The following is a 19,792-nucleotide window of genomic DNA, read 5'->3' on the forward strand; positions in this document are numbered from 1 at the left end:
CCATCCTCTTTGCAGGTGAAAAGGACTGAGGATGAGAGTCATTTTCTATGTTTTCAAAGTGATTTTAATGACTGGGGAAATCTTACGACATGGTAAGTGACGAGGAAATAAAATTTCATGTACAGGATAATCTTAACTGTGTTAAAATACACATACACACTGCACACACACACACACACACACACACACACACAATTGTAAACGGTGGTTATTTCTTGGTCGCAGAACCATGAATGATACTTTTTTTCTTCCTTACTCTTTTCTGTTTTTGTTTGGTTGTGTTTTGGGGAGCGGGGTTTAGAGTCTGATTTCTCTTACTTTCTTTATAACATTCTGTATAATTTTCCCTTAATTTTATTTGACTGATATTTTGAGAATAATCACTGCTCTCAGAAGGAAGGCATTTCATTAGAATAAATATACCAGTGGCTGAAATACCTATACCTGATGAGGTTAAGAGAAAAATATTGGAATTATGTTTTTAGAAACAGCCTGACTCTCTTAATTCTCGTTGCAATCTTATTAAAGCATGGGACATCAAAGCAATGTGTTTTAATCCAGTGTTTTTAATTTTGTAAGGCAAATATTCTTATTCCAAAAGTATACCTAGCCATTGTAAATAATGAAATGTAATGTAAATAATAATGTAAATACACATAAACAAGAAAGAGGAAAATACATGTCACATATAATTCTATTACTTAAGAGAAGAAAAACCCACTCTTAATATTTGGGTTTATATACTTCTAATGTTTTTTTATGCTTAGACATTGTGTACATATAAGGAAAACAAACCAAACCAAAAATGACATTTGATGATTTTATTTAAAGGACTTAGAAAAAAACATACCACTACTTGCAAATTGGAATTTTTCTCTCCATCCTCTGACTTAGACACATTCAAACAAGGTTAGTTATAGAATGGTCCATTTATCTAGCTCTAACCATCACTCCAAGCTTTCCAGAATAGTGTGACCAGACATCTGGACTTTTTGGACTGCAGCTCATTTCACTGGGTCTGCTGGAAAAAAAAATGGTATGAGCTTACAATGTTCGTTTGTGTCCCTTAAATGTTTGTCTAGCTTTTGTCCTTCCAGCTAGGTGGCTTGTGTGTCCCTGGAGATTCGCACTTTAAGCCATCCTCCAGTGCACATGCTCGTTGCTCCTGCAGGATCTGGCATGGGGACCTTGAGGTGCCAGGAAAAAGGGCCAAAGTTTCAAAATTATTTTAGCTCATGATACAAATGTCCCCAAATGCAACACATAATTCTCAAGCATCTTCCTAGTCATGAAATTTTGTTGGCCTCTTCTATCTCGCTGTTACACAGAAAAATCATTCTGATCTCCAAACCCCTCTCTTCCACAAGTTAGGGCCTCTTGAAAAATATCTTTCCTGACAGCCTTGTTCACACATGATTTCCCTCGCCTGGTCCCCCTGGATGTCCCTCATTGCTTTCTGCCCAGCTATGAGTAAGCTCAGCCTTCCCTGGGGCCACCATAGGCTATATATTTTCTGTTGCTTCTTTGAGGATTTGCTCAGTCATTTAACTGGTCTTATGTACAAGTGCTCACATTTTGACTTTAAAAACAAAATTATAACAACAAAAACAAAAACAGAAAAGCAAAAGGAAGAAAGGAAGAAAAAGTATCACTCATGGTTCTGCCACCCAGAAATAACCACAGTTTACAGTCTGTGTGTGTGTGTGTGTGTGTGTGTGTGTGTGTGTGTGTATTTATTTTAACACAGTTAAGACGATCCTGTAGATAGAAATTTGTTTCCTATTTTTCACTTAACATGTCATAAGTATTTCCTTAATCGTGAACATGATTCATAAACTTTTTCAATGACTAGATAATAGTTCATGTTATGGATTTACTACCAAGGGCTTAGCTGTTTGTTCCATGTTAGGAGACAATCTAAATAACCATTTTCTTACAATGTATCTGGGATCAATAGGCATGTAGAACAGCACTAGGGGAGGTAGTGATTCCTCGGTTAATGCTAGCTCTTACTGGTTTTATTAATAATAATTTGGTTGCAGTTGTCAGAAAACCAGCAGAAGCCCTGGATTGTCCATGGTGCAAGGAGAGGATTGCTAATTGCAGACTCTGGGCAGGTGGTGTAGGCATTTCCTCTTCCTGCTCCCAGCTGAGAGAGGATTTCTTCTGGAGTATTTCAGCTCCTCCATTAGTGTCTTGGCCTCTCCAGGCTGAGATCCAGCTGTTTCAAGCTCGAAAGCTCAAAAGCCTTGATTGGTTCTGGGTGATTTCTTGGATGTGTTAAAAACTCTGAAAAAGCCCTTCTCTTGAATTTGGTGCATCTAGTGGTCATGTGACCAGTCTTTTTGTGGCACACGATAGTATTAACCCAGAACTATAATTTTCCTGATTCCACTTGGTGGCAAGGTGTCCCAAGAACTGCCTTGCCCCCTGTCAATGAAAAAAACCAGCATTTTCATGCCAGGGAGAGATTCCATTTGTTAGAATGTGAGGGAAATGTGTGATGGGACAATTTTGAAAGCAATCGTGTGGAGAGAGGACTGGAACATGCATTATGGGTTGGTTAGATAGGTGGGAACACTAGTTGGGGGTGGATATAGGATTAGGAAAGTGGGGGGTGGAGTTGGAGTCACAAGGAAAAAACGATTAAGGACAAGAAAGGAACAGAAATGGAGGGCAAATTAAAATTTTGTCGCTGAGCTCTCAAAGCTTCTCTCCCCATCCTGGTCTTCCACTCTCTTCCCCCAAGTAGTGCCTTTTATATATTCCTTGAAGTATTTGTTCATTGGAACTATCCTACACACAAAAATCTGTATCTTTTTGAGTCTCTATGAGTTATTGACAAGGAAAGCTAACTTAGAACAGGCAGTTAATTTACCAAATTGCAAATACATGTGATTTATATGGAGTCCAATGTAATTGACATATGTAATGACATAATGTATCATAATACAAAACAACATTAGTCTCCAAACACTTTAGAAATTAAAAGCACATGGTTGCCTTGGATCCCATTGGTCCTATCAGATCGGTTGGCACATCCTCCCTCTGTATTGACTTTTAATTATTCTCTTACATATTCAGAGCAATTGCTTATAGGATAGTTTCATATTCTTGACCTATGCTGGTGTTAAATGGAAATTGATCTTTTGATTATAGTTCTTTCATCATGTGGGCTGCTTTACCTAAATGAATTCCTCATTTCCTGGTTGTTCATGCCTCCCTGAAAACAGATAAAAAATCTTTATGTGGAGAACAAATCAACGCCAAATATTGTTTAAGAAAAAGAAATGATGTTCAATTTTCTCTAAAACTTTTTGAGATGCTCTAAGTGTAAAACTTTACCTGGGTTTCACAAATATTTGAATGAATGGTATTTTGAAGTGATGAATGCATTGGAATTTCCTAAATCTACTAAATGATGGGTTTTACAATTTATTTTTCCCCAATTTTAGATTTTGATACACAGATCAAAATATAGAACCTTATATTTGTAAAAAAACACAGGGACTATTAATTTTATTAGTACTTTGTTTCCTAGTGGTATTTAAACATGTATCTATTTGGCAATTCTATTTATTTGTCCTTAGTAAATACATGGGTGTTGAATATAATACCTCTAAAAAATGAAATACAATACCTCTAAGAAATGAAGACCCATGAGTAACATTTAGAATACGATGTTTCCACATGTTTTTGAATCAGTTAAATGGAAATAATACTATTACTTTGCTGTATTGTCATTTATGTTGCTGCCATTTATTTATTTATTTATTTATTTATTTATTTATTTAGGTTTTGTTTATATGTGTTATGCAGTGAGGCCAGTTCTGTGCACAAAATTATCTTAGTTTTATTTCTCCATAGCTTATGTTAAGACCATAGAAGTATATCAAGGCTCCAAAACAGAGATGGTTTAAAAACTTGGAAATGTTATAAATAACTTTCACGTATAAAAGTACCTGAAATATTGCATGCCCCGTGAGATTTGGCACAGACTTTAAAAACAACCAGTTCTTTTTTTTTTTTTTTTTTTTTTTTTTTTAAGTGATTTCCACTAGTGCATCTCTACTAAGACCCTCCCTTGCCTGGCAGGTGCTCCCTCCAGGTTTATTGCAGGGACCCCTGATTTCTCTTTGAATCCTTTGAATCCTTTATGACCTGCTTTTGTCTCTCACTCATCCGCAGAGCCTGGCGTTTGCACGGTATTCGGAGATCCCCACTACAACACTTTTGACGGACGGACATTTAACTTTCAGGGGACGTGTCAGTACGTTTTGACAAAAGACTGCTCCTCCCCTGCCTCGCCCTTTCAGGTGCTGGTGAAGAACGACGCGCGCAGGACCCGCTCCTTCTCCTGGACCAAGTCTGTGGACCTGGTGCTGGGCTCCAGCACCGTCAGCCTCCAGCAGCACTTGACCGTGCGCTGGAACGGCTCGCGCATCGCGCTGCCCTGCCAGGCGCCGCAGTTCCACATCGACCTGGATGGCTACCTCTTGAAAGTGACGACCAAAGCAGGTGGGCTTCTGTGTCCCTCTGGCTCTCGCCTCTGCCTCACGAACCCGCACAGCAACGCCGCCTCGGTGTTTCTGCAGCAGGCGTTGCCTCATCCCTGCTCACCAGGGCTTCCGCCTGAGACCTGGAAGATGCCACAAAATAGCTGGAGAAATCTGCAAACCGCGGAGCCCTGCAGTCCGGCACCAGTCACACCACCCTTGTAATCTGCTGACATCCTCGTTCCGAAAATAGCACTTGTGCGCTCCAAATAACTTCTTTCTCATGTTCTGTTGCAGTTTTAGGACATTGATGTCCAGCTTGGAATTGTCAGTGTTTCTCCCAGCTCAGCCGATAGTGTGCAGTTTCACATCTGTGAGGAAGAGTTTGCTTGTTAGCATCTGTCCAAGGTGGGGGGGGGATCCTCAAAAGGAAACCACAAATGTGTGTGTGTGCAGATGGGAGTGTGCGTGGCTGTGTGACCAGCAGTGCTGTCCATTCTGGACCGTGGGGAAGGTACTTGCTGGGTTGATGTCTAGAACCATGAGCTCCACTGGAAGATGCTTAGGTTGCTCTGAAAGCAGTGTCCCCCAGGCTTGGGTACACGGAGGTGCTGCCACTACTCTTTCTCAGCATCCCATGTTACCTGAGACCCACTGGGCCCTCTATTCCACTCCACTGTCAGACACATCCCCCCAAGGCCAAACTGTTCATCGTTGCTAGCAGGTTACTCCCAGGGGCTCGGTGAAAGCTCAAATTCTTGCCTGCAGGATGGCATAGCTAAAGAGGCATCTTAGAAGTGGAACGCAGTCCTTCAATAGCGGCCCCCCAAAATGAATTCAGCTCATTTACACATTCAATTATATCATGGTTCCTTCCATGCTACCTTTGGTTAATGCATATTTCTGGATATTGAACTTCATGTTCTCCTGGTGTATGCTCTTTCGGTCAGCAGGATACTTGAGGAAATCAGTATGTTTCTTGCTTTTTGTGTTTGTGAGAATTTAACAGTGTCAAAGCGTCGATCATGTTCCAGTTCCTTTAGATAATATGAATCCAAAAGGGAAATATTTGATAGAGCAGGCACTTCTAAAGCACTACAGAGTCTGTTCTCTGCTGTCCTTCAGAACCTTGTTAATTGTTTCACTTCAAGCCAAAATACATTTGACAAATTGATCTGAGTTTATGGAATGCCAGCTTAGCTAAACAAAGGCAGTAAGCCAAGGAGAAGCTTAGGGAGCTTTTATTTAGGGAGCATAACATGGTTGCAGTGAGAAAAATTTAAATATTAATGTATTGGAACATTCTATAAAGGGAGGATTCCCAACCTCACTTTGAATGTAGCAGGTGTGAAGAGATCTATTTATTCAATTTTAGAGGGCTTAGTCCTCCTCAGAAAATTCAGACACCTGTTGTTTTATTCAAATGCCATGTCACTCTGTAGACCTAGGCCTCAGCTCATTCCTTTAACGAAGGCTACAGTTTGTGGCTCCCTGTAAATTGTGCACAAGATAGTTCATTATTATACAGCACTAATTAGAAGCACCTTGCTTATCTGTTTGCATGCCAGCTGAACACAATGGATTCTACTGATATGGAAATTATTGGTCAACCACAGCCCAATTTTCAAAGGGATCCTGGATACTGGAAGATTGCTAACAGTCTAGGAGGTTCGATACTGTTCCCCTCATAGCTGGCAATACCGTACGGAATAAGTGTACTCTTGTAAGGATTCCACATTGTAAAAATTAGTGAAAGGATGAGGCTGCTAGGAAAATAATAATAGATCATAAACACCATAATTAGATTAGTGAATTTAACTCTTCTTGGCCTTGAACTCAGTTTTACACTTTCCTTTCTTCTTTCCATCTCTGTTACCATGATGCAAGTAAGTCATGTGATGCCCTTAATACCCAGCTGAACAATTACCCGTAGCATAAACTTTCTGCTTCCTAGCGAAGAACTGTATTCCTCTGGGCACTAACCGTGCTTTGAGATTATCCTATGAGTGGAACACTTCCATTTCCAGATACTAGTCTTCTCCCAAGACCAATCTCAGTCTGTACTACGCCTTAGGGATATTTTTTTTATCACCTATTGATTGTCTACTTAAAATATCGCAGTATATCCTTGGAGTGTTCTTCTCCCATAGATTATTTTTGTAATTTTGTAAGCCTCATATGATCAAAGGGAACTTTTTTCAAAATAACAGTTTATATCAAGCCTACAGCTCGGAGGCTGGGAAGTGGGGAGAAGTGACTCTTGGCCCCTGTGTTTTATGAACTCAGCACTTCATGACAGAATCATTTGGCAGAGGAGCACAGGTGGCCGTGTGGCTTGGTGGGATTAGGCTGTAGCCGCCTTACCTAATAACAACCGGGGTGGCACAGAGGGCACGGGGCTGGTTTAGTAGCTTGAGAAAGCACTGCCCACCCCCATCACACTCCTACCCCAACTCTTGGCACTTAGTGAATAATTTAAAGATATTTCCTTTCTGCCATCTGTTCACTTCATCAACTCTACCTGAGAGAGTTACGTCAGCTCCACCCGAAGGCATTAACACGTGGGAGTGTGGTTTTTTATTTTATTTTTGGTAGAGTTCTACACTTTATGAACCTGGAGACTATATATATACATATATATATGTATGTATATATATATTTTCTTTTTTTTCCTTTGGTATAAAATCTGAACAGAAAAACCATCAATGTTTAAGCATTACTAGGGTATGTCTATAGATTTTGTACTTCCTCTGTCTTTAAGTTGGGCAACAGCAAAAGCAATAATGACCAAAAAAAAAAAAAAAAAAAAAAAAAAAAAAAAAAAAAAGAAGAAGAACCAAAAAAAACCCAAAACAAAAACAAAACAACAACAAAGCCAGGCAAAAACAGCAAGAAAATAAAAGAACAATGACTTCTCCCCCTCAAAAAGCAAAACATAACAAAACAAAACAAAAAAACACAACCCCAAAACCAGTGGTGTGGAGCCTGGTCATACATTTGAAGGGGGAAAAACAAGTTGGTAAAACATTCACTGGTGAGAAGGGATAATTGGAAGGCGCTTTATGCAGTGGAAGGAATGTGGCTGCTGCTTACACCTCCAGATGGGACATGTGCTTTGGCTTTGGCCTTCTGACTCTGCCAGTTATTTCTACTCAGTTTCCCGTGCAGAGGAATTGGGAAACTCATCCCAGCTGTAGAAAGAACTAACCCCAGCCTCTCAAACACTTCCACAATGTTTTCATCTCGTAAGATGCCTATTTAAAATGTCTTTTGAAAGAGCAATTTCTTCATTTATAACATTCATTTTTTTGCCTGTCACTATTGTAATTTACTTTGCATGGATTTTACTCACGTAGAGGGTAATAATAATCATGCAAACACATATGTATATGATATAGCAATAGACAAAGCCATCTGAGGTTGGGTAAGTCGTCCCTTAGCACTGGTCCATGAAAATCCTCTTAATATAATAATAACAAAGGAAAGAGGAGGAAGAGAGAGTGAATTACAAATTATTCTCTTACTTTTGGGACCGTGTTTTATGACTGAGAGGTCAAGAGTTTTGAGAAGAGTTTGCTAAAAACGGTGGGTCTGCATCTTCCCAGACATGCAACGGACCGGCAATCCATTGCATGAAAAGAACATAATGACTGGCTTGTCCACTGTGAGTTGATTTCACATGAACTCAGTTGCCCAAACTCTCAAATTTGTTATATCATTGTCAGTAATGATGTTGGAACTCCTTTGGATATAAATTCTCAACCATTGTGGCATTTGGGAGAATAGTATTTGCCTACTGTCTAGGAAAGAGATTTGCAGTTTGGAAAATTTTGCAACATGGAAAGTCTTTGGAATTATGCTCTAAAAGTTAGAATGCTGTATGGAATTGATTTTCTTCCCTCATTTCTCTTGCTGGGCAGCTGCCTGGCTACAGGCTTGTGAGGTCATGTTTCTTCTATACCTTAGAGAGTTTATTACAAATCATATTATAGTTTGCTTGTCTTTTTTTCAAAATTGTTATTTCAGTGTCTTAACTAGCATGAAATTCACAATTTCTCTGGCTTTGCAGATTCAACTCAAAATGTATCAATTTACAGGGTAATTCATTCATTTAGTGAGTACACGCTAGGTGCCAGATAATGTATTCGATGATGGGGTATGAAAAAATATAAATCACTTCATAGGAGAATTGTAGTTGTCAGAGATGACACCATTGTGTCACAGAGATCCACAGAGGAGGGCAGTCCAGTGTGTGGATAATCTCACAGTGTGTCCTTTCTCTGATCATCTTGCCCCATCACTCTATTCTCTTCATCAAATTACTCCTAAGAGAGATTTTTTTTTTTTCTTTCCAGGCTTTATTTAAATTCCAGTTAGTTAACATACAATGTAATGTTAGTTTCATATGTAGAAGTTAGGGATTCATCACTTACATACAACACCTGGTGCTCTTAACAAGTGCCCTCCTTAATACCCATCACCCATTTAACCCATCCCACTACCCACCTCCCCTCTGGTAACCATCAGTTTGTTCTCTATAGTTAAGAGTCTGTTTCTTGGTTTGCCTCTCTCTAAGAGAGACTTCCTTATGATCTTCTTTCTTGCTTCTTTATCCAACTCTATTTAATTTTCTGAATCCAACTTCTTCTCCATACCAAGAGGTCTTCTCTACCATTTGCCTTGTACTAAGAACACTTCCATTCCTTTCATGTACCATACAGTGATTTCCATATGGGCCTGTTTATTTCTTGAGAAACCTAGTTTTACAGCACAGATTTATTCTGTCAATAACTCCCTAACGTGGATTTGTAACTCTTTCTTGTGGCAGTTGTGTGGCCTACTCACAGGAATGCTATTTGGCCAGCCTTCTCTCCTCTTGGATCATGTTCTGACTTAGGGAATATTGGCTTTAGAATCTTACTTCTGGGCATTTCTTACTAATCTGACATCACTCTGATTTTGTCTTATGCCAATTTTATATCCAGACGAGATCCATTCCCTCCTCCTCTGCCCTTCTCTTTCCCATCACTGCCTTATCCCCCAACTTCTGAGCATCTGTTGGACATTTGTCCACCAACCTAGTCTTGCAAGGTCTTCTAAGAGGAAAGTCATGTTGCTTTTTCCAGAGGATCAGTAAAAGGCCAAATGAAAGACTAGATTTTGTTAGAAACCCAAGAGGGTAAGACTTAAAAATACATACATGGGAAGACTTTCTCTTTTTCTGTTAAAAAAAAAAAAACAAACAAAAACTTTTTCTTTGGGAAAAGAAATTATTACACAATTCTTTCTCTTAGGAGACAGTGACAGTGAATAAGGAGAAGTCCTAGGGCAGAAATGAACATCAGCCTTTTGTAGATGTTCTCCTGGTGTTCATGTCATAGAACTGGTACCTACTTTGTCTATTTGCTGGGAAACTCAGGCACTGCCAGGGTAATATCAGGAAAAGAGTAAGAAAAGCTTCCACTGCACACCTGAAACATAAAGAAAAACTCTGACCAGAAAGAAGAGTTTGTCATTTGCACTGGAATGAACCTCAAAAGGCTTTTCATAAAAGTCCTCAACTTTATCTAATGCACAGTGTCTTCACACACAATATCAGGAGGTATATGAGAACATTTCTTCTTGACCTTTTAGTCAGACTGATCTGTGCTGTGTGACCACATAACCTGGCTGTCCTACATGTGATATAGAAATTCTATTCAATGGGGTCATTTCATCGGCTGATGGATCTTGGAAGTCTTGGGCTAGCGTATCTGAAAAAACATGAATATTTACAGACAGAGCCTCCAATATTTTAGATGGTCAGTTCAGCAAACTAAGAGAAGCCTATATTTTCTACCTTCCAGAGTGAAGATTATTTCCTTGGTGAACAAGATTGTACTGTCCTGCTGATTCTATCTAGCACATGAGAAACTTTCCCCCATGGCCTGGTAGCCTCTAGTGCCTTCTCAAATGTTGAAGTTTATGATCAGCTTGGGGCTATGAAGGTTGGAAGGGTTCCACAACAACTCAACCCTAGGAAACATTGATTAAACAGCCATCCTTGTTTCAGGGATGTCTGTAAAACAAAGAGGAGGCAAACATTTGTATTTATATAAGTGTTCTCCTTTGAATAGGATCTATTCAGAAGCTATATATTTATTACCTTGATACTTTCACTATAACAAATAACTTGGAAATTTTCATTTGACATTTGGTATAATTGCATGGAGGATTTTTGGATAAAAAGAAGATTACGTTAAAAACTATCATCTTTGTTATCTTTACATTTCTACATTTCACTTATCATTGGATAAATGAAAGCACAAGTTGGACAACACAATTACTATAGGAAAGGGCAAAACTATAAACTTTAGAGGACCACAGTCAACGAATAGTCCTCTGCAAGGCAAGCCAGGGTACATAGGTATCAGGTTAGGACAAACTTTATACAGTTTAAAACTTCTGAACCCCAAAAAGTAAGTGACTCATGTAATGTCATATAACATTTAATGTGGTGAGATTAAACAGTAACAGGAATTTGGATAGACACTTAGTGTTCCTTATTAGAGGTTAGTCATATGTACTGTGTCCTTACATATATGCACTTGGGAATAATTGGTGGATTCAGAAGTGGTTGATCCTCTTTTCCTCTCCTTTTACTCCAGGTTTGGAAATATCCTGGGATGGAGACAGTTTTGTCGAAGTCATGGCTGCCCCTCATCTCAAGGGCAAACTCTGTGGTCTTTGTGGCAACTACAATGGACATAAGCGTGATGATTTAATTGGTGGAGACGGAAACTTCAAGTTTGATGTGGATGACTTTGCTGAGTCCTGGAGGGTAGAATCCAATGAGTTCTGCAACAGACCTCGAAAAAAACCAGTGCCTGAACTGTGTCAAGGGACAGTGAAGGTAAAGCTCCGAGCTCATCGAGAATGCCAGAAACTCAAATCCTGGGAGTTTCAGACCTGCCACTCAACTGTGGACTATGCCACTTTCTACCGGTAAGTACAGTGTTTTGGGGGATGGTTTGGGTTACAGACCAAGGATTGACCTGACCTTGAAACAGAGTATATCAAATCTTCCGGCGTACAAAACAAGGGCCCCCAAGTCACAGGATAAACACTTTTTCTTTCTTGTGTTGAGACTGATCTTATTTTGAGTACCACATTGTGTCCCAAATAAAGAAATTGTAAGGAGTATTTCAGAGCTGTCTCCTATAGATCATTCTGTTTTTGTGTCTGCAGGCTCACTGGAAGGCTGGTGATTTTTCCAGGTGTTAGCTTGACTCTAAGACTGAGGAGTGCTTCCCAAATTCTGTCTAAACTACAGTGGTTTAGGATAGAGATGGGAATCTCAAACAACTCTGGGTGACTTGGGTGTTTGAGTGAGCTTGGTCATTTGAGGCCCGAGGAACAGTTCAGGTCTGCCTCGTGGTCTAGTCCCAAACATCTGCAGGTGGAAAACAAGGCAGTGAAATGAGGATTCCTTAGATCTTGGCCAACTATCAGACTTCACAACCAAATTTAGGGGAGAGTAGAAAGAAGGCTTGAAGATGGAAGAAGAAAGGTCTCTCATTGAGAATATGGATTCTATAACCTTTTCTTCCATGCTGCGAGGCTGAATTTGTGAGTTGATGAGTCTGGCCTGGTTGTACTTCCATTTATTACACAATTCCATGGGTTCAAGAGCTATGACTGTCTATAACTTTAACCACCATGGGTGTGGGAGGAAACATGAGAAGACACAGCCCAAAAGGCCTTGTTTAAGTGATTTGCCTGTGCCTCTTAAAATGAGAAAACTCCTGTGGTCTGAAGCCACAGAAAAGTTATTTTTACTCTTTAATTGCCACCAGTTTATTTCCCCTAGTTCTCGTTAAATGTGATCTTTTTTTATTTGATCTTTGGACATAAAAGATAAAGTTCTACAAAGACAGCTCAAAGTGGAGTGGAAAAAGGACTGTCCCTGTCATCACACACCCCTAAACATGGCTGTGTCTGCCAAACCATTTGGGTCCAGCTCCTACGTTTAGCTCTTTCAAGCCATTTTCCTGTTGTAATTTGAATCCCTGGGTTCCCTTCTTCCTCTTTCCTGTATCACCCCCTAGACTGACCCCACCCTTGTCTATTGAAATTGAAAGATCATTTTTTTTTTAATTTTTTTTCAATGTTTATTTATTTTTGGGACAGAGAGAGACAGAGCATGAATGGGGGAGGGGCAGAGAGAGGGGGAGACACAGAATTGGAAACAGGCTCCAGGCCCCGAGCCATCAGCCCAGAGCCTGATGCGGGGCTCGAACTCACGGACCGAGAGATCGTGACCTGGCTGAAGTAGGACGCTTAACCGACTGCGCCACCCAGGCGCCCCGGAATATCATTTTTTAAAGAAGGTTTATTTATTTGTTTATTTTGGGGTGGGGAGTAGAGAGCGATAGAGAGAACGTGTGTGAGCAGAGGAGGGCAGAGAGAATCCCAACTGGGTTCCTCACTTGACAGTAGATGTTCCCAACTCAGGGCTTGATCCCACAAACTGTCATGACTGGAGCCAAAATCAAGAGTCAGACGCTTAACCAACTGAGCCACTCAGGTGCCCCTGCATGGCTTTTTAAATTGAAAAATCTTAATGTAAGACTTCGGAGTGAGTTGAAGAGCTGGGCAGAGAAACCAGGCTTTGTTTGGAATCTAAATACTCATCACTTGAAAGTCTGAGGGGAAGCAGTAGGGCATAGCAATTAAGAACTTTGTGGTCTTCTGGGGCTAAAAATACAGCCCAGCTTTACAACCTTGAGCAATAATTTAAGCTCTCTAAACCTTAGTTTGCTTATCTGTGAAGTGGGGATAATAAAAGAACCTACCTGAAAGAGTTGTAATTCAGATTTAATGTGATTATGAACATAAATGCATGTGCCCAAATGCTATGTAATTGATGGCTCCTGTAATTTCTTCAAGTAATTAAATTAAATGATGAGCAACCATAATGACTCTTTGGGAAGCTCCCCTGCCTCAGTTGCAGATTTTGATTAGACCCTTCTCTGTGTAACATAGAAAGGAAAGGCTGTACTCCCGGGGCCCCAATAGTCTACACCTTTGATTTTTATCCCATTTCAAAGGAGTGTGTTGAAAACAAAAATTGAAGAGCAGGGCTGCAGAGATTAGTCCCTTTTTGCAAATTTCTATTTCTTTTCCCTTTGGTGATTTATTTCATATTATGATCCCTGGACTGCAAACAGAAATACGATGAACACCTTGGCAGAAGTCATGAGAAATGGCATAGTCATGAACAGAGAGAACCAGAATTGTTAGGTGGCCAGGCAAATGTTTGCCTTCTGCCCTTGGAAGTTGCTGCAGCCACCACAGCACTATAGTGGGGGTTGCTTATTTGTGGAAGGGGCTTGATGTGCAGAGTTGGGGAGTTTATGAGAATGCTCCCGGGATCTTTGTGTACTGAGGTTTGGAGCACCAGATGTGATGGGAGATGAGCTCACGTTCTGCCATGCATGGTGTAGTGGCAGGGCACCCTTCTGCGGCCAGCCACTCTTTCCTGGAAGAGGCAGGGGAACTCAGTAGAGTGGAGCTGGACAACCTGCCTGTCACACATCCTGCTGATGATCTCGTGCCCCAACCACAAGGTGCGCCTTCATGCATTTTCAAGTGAGGGTGAGGGTGGCCAATGTTGGATAGATTTCGGGTTTCTTCCTTTCTTTCAAGGATACATGTGACAGGAAAAAGAAGATAAACAAGGTCAACATAGAGAGGTAATTGTGTTCCATGGGATCTCCGATGAGGACCAAACCTCAGAGAGGCTTTAGGAAGCAATAGACAGAGAATGTGTTGAGTGATGGCGAGGTGGACCTAATCTCAACTCTGCAGTGTTCTAGCTGTATGACCCTGGTGGCTAGCTGAGTTTCAGATTCTTTACCTATAGAATAGGTAGGACAGTAATGGCCTGGTGGGGCTTCTCCTCCAAGGACCAAGGTCAATGGGCAGTGCCATGTTGTACATGGTAGACAGCCAGTACTGGCACCGTGTGTGGTTGTCCTGTGTCCCTTTCTTTCCCTAGAGAATCTTGTCCTCAGTTTAGCTACTTATCTCTCTGATTGCTGATATCTTCTCCTGCTTACATCATGGAGAACTAATTGGATAGATTCTCACTGATAAATCCCTGGAACAATTAAAAGTCAACTCTTTCTCATCGGTGACACTAAATGAGATAGTATAAGAGAAGACTCCATTGCAATCTTTTTTAAAAAAAAATTTTTTTAAGTTTAATTTATTTATTTTGAGAGAGACAGAGACAGCAAAAGTGGGGGAGAGGCAGAGAGAGAGAGGGAGACAGCCAAGCAGGCTCATGCTGTCAGCACGGAGCCGGACATGGGCCTCGAACTCATGAAACCATGAGATCATGACCTGTGCTGAAACCAAGAGTTGGATGCTTAACAGACTGAGCCACCCAGGTACCCCTGCAATCCTTTTTATAAACGTGTTTTTGGGGGAGTCTGGGTGGCTCAGTCAGTTAAGCATCCCACTTTAGCTCAGGTCATAATCTCGCTGCTCGCAGTTTCGAGCCCCACATCAGGCCTGTGCTGACAGCTCAGAGCCTGCAGCCTGCTTCGGATTCTGTGTCTCCCTCTCTCTCTGTTCCACCCTGCCTCGCAATCGCAATCTCTCTCTCTCTCTCTCTCTCTCTCTCTCTCTCTCTCTCTCTCTCAAAAATAAATAAACATTAAAAATAAATTTAAAAAATAAAAATGCATTTTTGTCTTTTAAGAGTAATATATGTTCATTGTATGACATTTAAATAATATTAAAATGAATAAAGAAGAAAATGGCAATCATAATATCTCACCCATGTAAATTTTTGCTTATATATTTTATGTCATTGGTGGAATTTCTAAAATGAACCTGAAAACACAGTCATGACTGTGGTTGTGACCTTAGTTTTGAATCATTACAGGACTAAAGAGATTTGCCTTGATATCATGAAAAGTCATATACATAAATTGTATATAAATTTGACTCCTTGTATTTCCCCCTCACCCTCCAAAGAAATATGAGTATTTCCCTCAAGGACAAAGAATAAGGTCACATAGCATACAAATGCAGCCTTCCAAGCACCACTGTGTTTGTGACAATGGAGAAGAAAGGGAACAAAGAAGACATTTCTCTGAGGAAATGGTACCTTTTTGGGGTTTTCTTAATTATATGATAAATTCCACAGGGCAAATTCTATTATAAGTATGAGAAATATTCTTATAAAGTGAAAATAATAATTATAATTTTTCTGAATTAGAATTTACTTTTGAGATGTCTAGGATTTAAGACATGGTCTTTTATTTTGGTCTTTTATCCAATTCAACATTTTAAATAGTAAACTATCATCTAAAAAATTGAAAAACTTTGTAAGAAATTAGCCAAAAAAATTTTTTTTCTCTTTTGGGAAACTTTTTAGGTTTTGCTAATTTTTATTCACAAATCAATTCTACCCCTCATGGGCTGATTTGGCATAAAAATGTGATATTTAATTAAATATTAATTTAATCGTTGTGATCAGCATAACTTGGTTTAATTCATTAATCAAATATGTTTAGGTGCAAGGTAGTTTAATTATGAATCACATAAAATTTTTGGCTGCATTGTTAATGTGTCTTAAGTCCTAGAGTTGCTAATTGACTTGTCCTTAAATTGGATAATTTCCTTTAATAATGTTTTGCATTCTCCTTCACTGGTGTGTTATGGAGAAATTCCTAGAAGCTAGGGAGTTAGTGTACTGTGGAAAAATTGATGCAAAGTCATTTGAATTCTATTTGGATTCACACAGAGACTTCCCCGAGGGGAAAATGTCGAGTATTTTCACGCCTCTCTTCTCGTTTCTCTTGTTCACCTTACTTTCCCGGCCTCATGTTGCCTTGTCTATTCGTGTCCCGGATGCCAGCCGAGACATCCAGGAGGAATAGGCAGACGCCCCCCCCCCACCCCCCCACCTCAAAGGCTCCCTGGAGACCCTCAGCAGCCAATATCAAATCTGCTCCCCACTGCTGCCTTGGGCCACACTGAAGAAAAACTTTGGCAGCCTTGGGATGGGAGAGGCAAGGAGGTGGGCTGGGCTCTGTGGGTCATACTGGGGAAAGAGAAGACCTAGTTACTGTGTATGAAACATCAACAATGGGCTTTTTCCCTAATGCAGACCCAATCCTGGATAAAATAGTAACAAGAAAGTGTAACCTCCCAGTAAAGCAGGGCTCTTAAGTCAGGGCAGGAGAGAAGTCAGAAGAATGAATGGGAACTGCCACAAAGCCCAGACATTTGTAGACCACAGTCATCTCGGCGCTGTTTTCCTCTCTCTGCTCTCCTTAACGGGGTATAATTCATCAGAGCAAAAGCTCTGTTCACTTGTTCGGGATGGGAAAGTGTCTGGGGATTCCCAGTCTAGGAAATGTTCTTTTCTTTCCATGCAGTGGTTTTTACAGCTGTAAGGAATTGAAGTAATGCCAGAGGATTCACAGATGTGTCCTTCCTGCAGAGGTACCGGGAGGTAGGGGGCGGGAGGTAGAGCAAGAGGATATTAGAACTTCGATAGCACAACGGTGTTGGATATACTGGCGTCCTGGGACTGACAGTGGCTTCCTTCCAGAAGATCACAGACTCTGTGGAGAACCCACTTTGTGTTTTCCTATAAAGGAAACTAATCATTTATTATAAAACAAGAGAAGAGATCAGGCAAGGAGTACAGACTTCGTGTGTGTGTGTGTGTGTGTGTGTGTGTGTGTGTGTGTGTGTGTGAAAGTCATATAAAGCTCACTACTATTCTATAATTAAAATCAATCTTCCCTTGCTTCAAAGAAGAACATGCTTAGAACGTTTCTCTTTACATCTTTTAATAACTTGCCTCAAATTGCTGTTAGGACTAGAGCCCTGAATCAAATGAGATGTTCATTTTTAAGTGTGACATGGGCCTTTCTTTTTATTTTTCTTTTGGCAAACTAATCTTTCAGGAGGAGTCCCTCTGAATCTGTCAAAAAGGTATGCTGACACCAGGTGGCAGCAGACACCTGAGTTGTACCACCTGTCAGACTAGCTTCCTACTTATTAGCACTCTCTCGCTCTCTCTCGCCCTCTTGCTCTCTGGCTCTTGCTCTCACTCTTAACTTCTGCCCTAGGCTATTCCTTTCACTGTACCTAAATATACAATGTACATTCCTGCTCCTGGGTCCATGTTATTCCCCTTGCCTGGGATGCCCTCATTTTCTACATTGATTTCAGCTGAAGGTACAGTTCAAGTCTCATCCAGGCTGCTATAAATGTTCTTTCTTTAGTTTCTTAGATATGCTGATTGTGCTCATCATTATTTAGCACCTATACTATATTGCACTGCCATTGTCTCCCCTGCATTGGATTTTAGGTTCACAGGGAAATGGGGAATATCTTTCCTACCCTTTTGCATTTCACCCAGCATCACCCCTGGAAGTCACCCCTGTAAGGAAATGTTTCTTCGCTCCCTTCCAAGCTCTCTCCTGTTTTCATCCTCTCTGAACTAACTGTGACTTCTGCTACCCTCAATTCCACGTCCATCTTACGTCTTTATCCCCACACTCAGCTACACACCCATAGCCAGAATGTGCATGCATCTCGGTCTTGTCAGGGAGTAGACTAGTCAGGGCAAGCAGCGCCTCTGGTCTACCTTCAATTCTCCAAGAACTGTCCACACTTCTTATTGCATGAGCCTACTGCTGTGACTGCCTCTGGACCTTAGCACCTACCTGTGTCTACTCACAATTCACTTAAAAGCCACCTGGACCTCCCAGCTCCTCTTCTGTGTCTCAGCTAGGATTTGGCCATGCCATCTTCTCACGCAGTATGTTCATCCACAGACACTTCTGTGTCGGTCTCTTTCAGTTGGTCTCAGGACCTCAAATTAGCCTCCTCCTCTGGAGGCACAGCAACTGACCTCCAGTGGGGTGATCTTGTCATGGCCAACTGACCCTGTGCAGTATTCTCACTCAGTATTCTCAGTACTGAGAATTCTCAGTATTCTCACCAAGGAGGCACACCCCTTCTACCTTGTCACTGGCCCTGAGCCTTCTGCCAGTTTAGAATCAAAGCCTCATTGTGGTTTTTCCCTTCATCTTTCATTTATTCTTTTCCATGGCAGCCACAGGTAGATTATTTCCTGTTTGCCCCACCAGCATAACCCAAAAGAAAGGTTTTAAACTGCCTTCTAGATGCCTGGATTTCAGCTCAGAAGGGCCCTCCAGGTTAATCCAGTTTTCTTGGGGCCAAAGCAGAAAGAAAGGTACAGGGTTGCTTGGAACGTCATTGCATCCAAGTCTAAAATCATCTCCTGTTTAAATTTTCATATCAAAAAGAGAGGAACCCTATGGTTTAAAGAAGAAACAAAGAAAAATGGGACCTATCTTAGCAAGTAGGTTACCCTTTGAGGAGAGTTTGAGCCAACTGTATGGCCAACCAACTACAAAGACAACCCTCCCTTCTGACACCACCAGTTTGGAGGCATTCCCAAATCACCTTCAGGGTCAATAATTTGCTGGAAGGACTAACATAACTCACCGAATGCTGTTGCACTAGTGGTTATAGTTTATTGTAGGGAAAGGATACGGATTAAGATCAGAAGAGACACAGGGCAGAGCCCAGGAAAGGGCTAAGCATGAGCCTCTGCTGTTATCTCTTATGGAGTCACGGACTGGCATTAACTCCTCTTGGCCACAGTGCTGGCAATATTCACTCTTCACAGCGTACTTCCAATCGGGGAAGTTCACCTGAGCCTTTGGTATCCCAAGATTTTCCTGAGACTACCACCTGCTGTCTACGTGGATGACGTGGTCTCCAGCTCCTCCTGGAGGCCATGCTAATGCTTTTCATATCCAGTTCCTCTGGAGGTTGGGACTGTTGTGATACGGCCCAAAGCCCCCACCATAAATCCCATTGTTAGAGTGTCTGGTGTCCAAAGCCCCCAGGTAGAAAACAATACTCCGGATAGGCAGGGCATTCCAGGGACCTGGGGATCACTCCCTCACACCCCTGGGGAGCCAAAGACCAGGGCCACACTTTGGGGCAAGGTCAGTTTTTCACTATACAACCTGCCTGGCTCAAGGTTAAATCTAATTTTGATTTGATTTTAATGTTAGCTTTGAATTTATTTTCAGCATCAACTTCCTAGAATCCTGCAGTGTTTCTCCTCAGAAAATTACATTCTGGGACGCAATTAGATGAGGCTTTTTTTTTTTTAATTTTTTTTTTCAACGTTTATTTATTTTTTGGGGGACAGAGAGAGACAGAGCATGAACGGGGGAGGGGCAGAG

General features: G+C 41.0%; 1 protein-coding gene across 4 annotated transcripts in view; it reads left to right on the plus strand.

The window, feature by feature from the left end:
- Positions 1–19,792, plus strand: part of BMPER (BMP binding endothelial regulator) — a 251,696-nt gene that overhangs the window by 165,589 nt on the left and 66,315 nt on the right. For 3 of the 4 annotated variants that reach the window (XM_045495283.1, XM_045495281.1, XM_045495282.1), the window contains exons 12-13: positions 4,189–4,518; positions 11,144–11,480. In XM_045495283.1, the coding sequence (XP_045351239.1) occupies positions 4,189–4,518; positions 11,144–11,480 (667 nt within the window). The remainder of the gene's footprint in view (positions 1–4,188; positions 4,519–11,143; positions 11,481–19,792) is intronic. The other variant, XM_045495284.1, reaches the window with a different exon arrangement.

Source organism: Leopardus geoffroyi, chromosome A2, assembly GCF_018350155.1.
Source record: "Leopardus geoffroyi isolate Oge1 chromosome A2, O.geoffroyi_Oge1_pat1.0, whole genome shotgun sequence".
NCBI lineage: Eukaryota > Metazoa > Chordata > Mammalia > Carnivora > Felidae > Leopardus > Leopardus geoffroyi.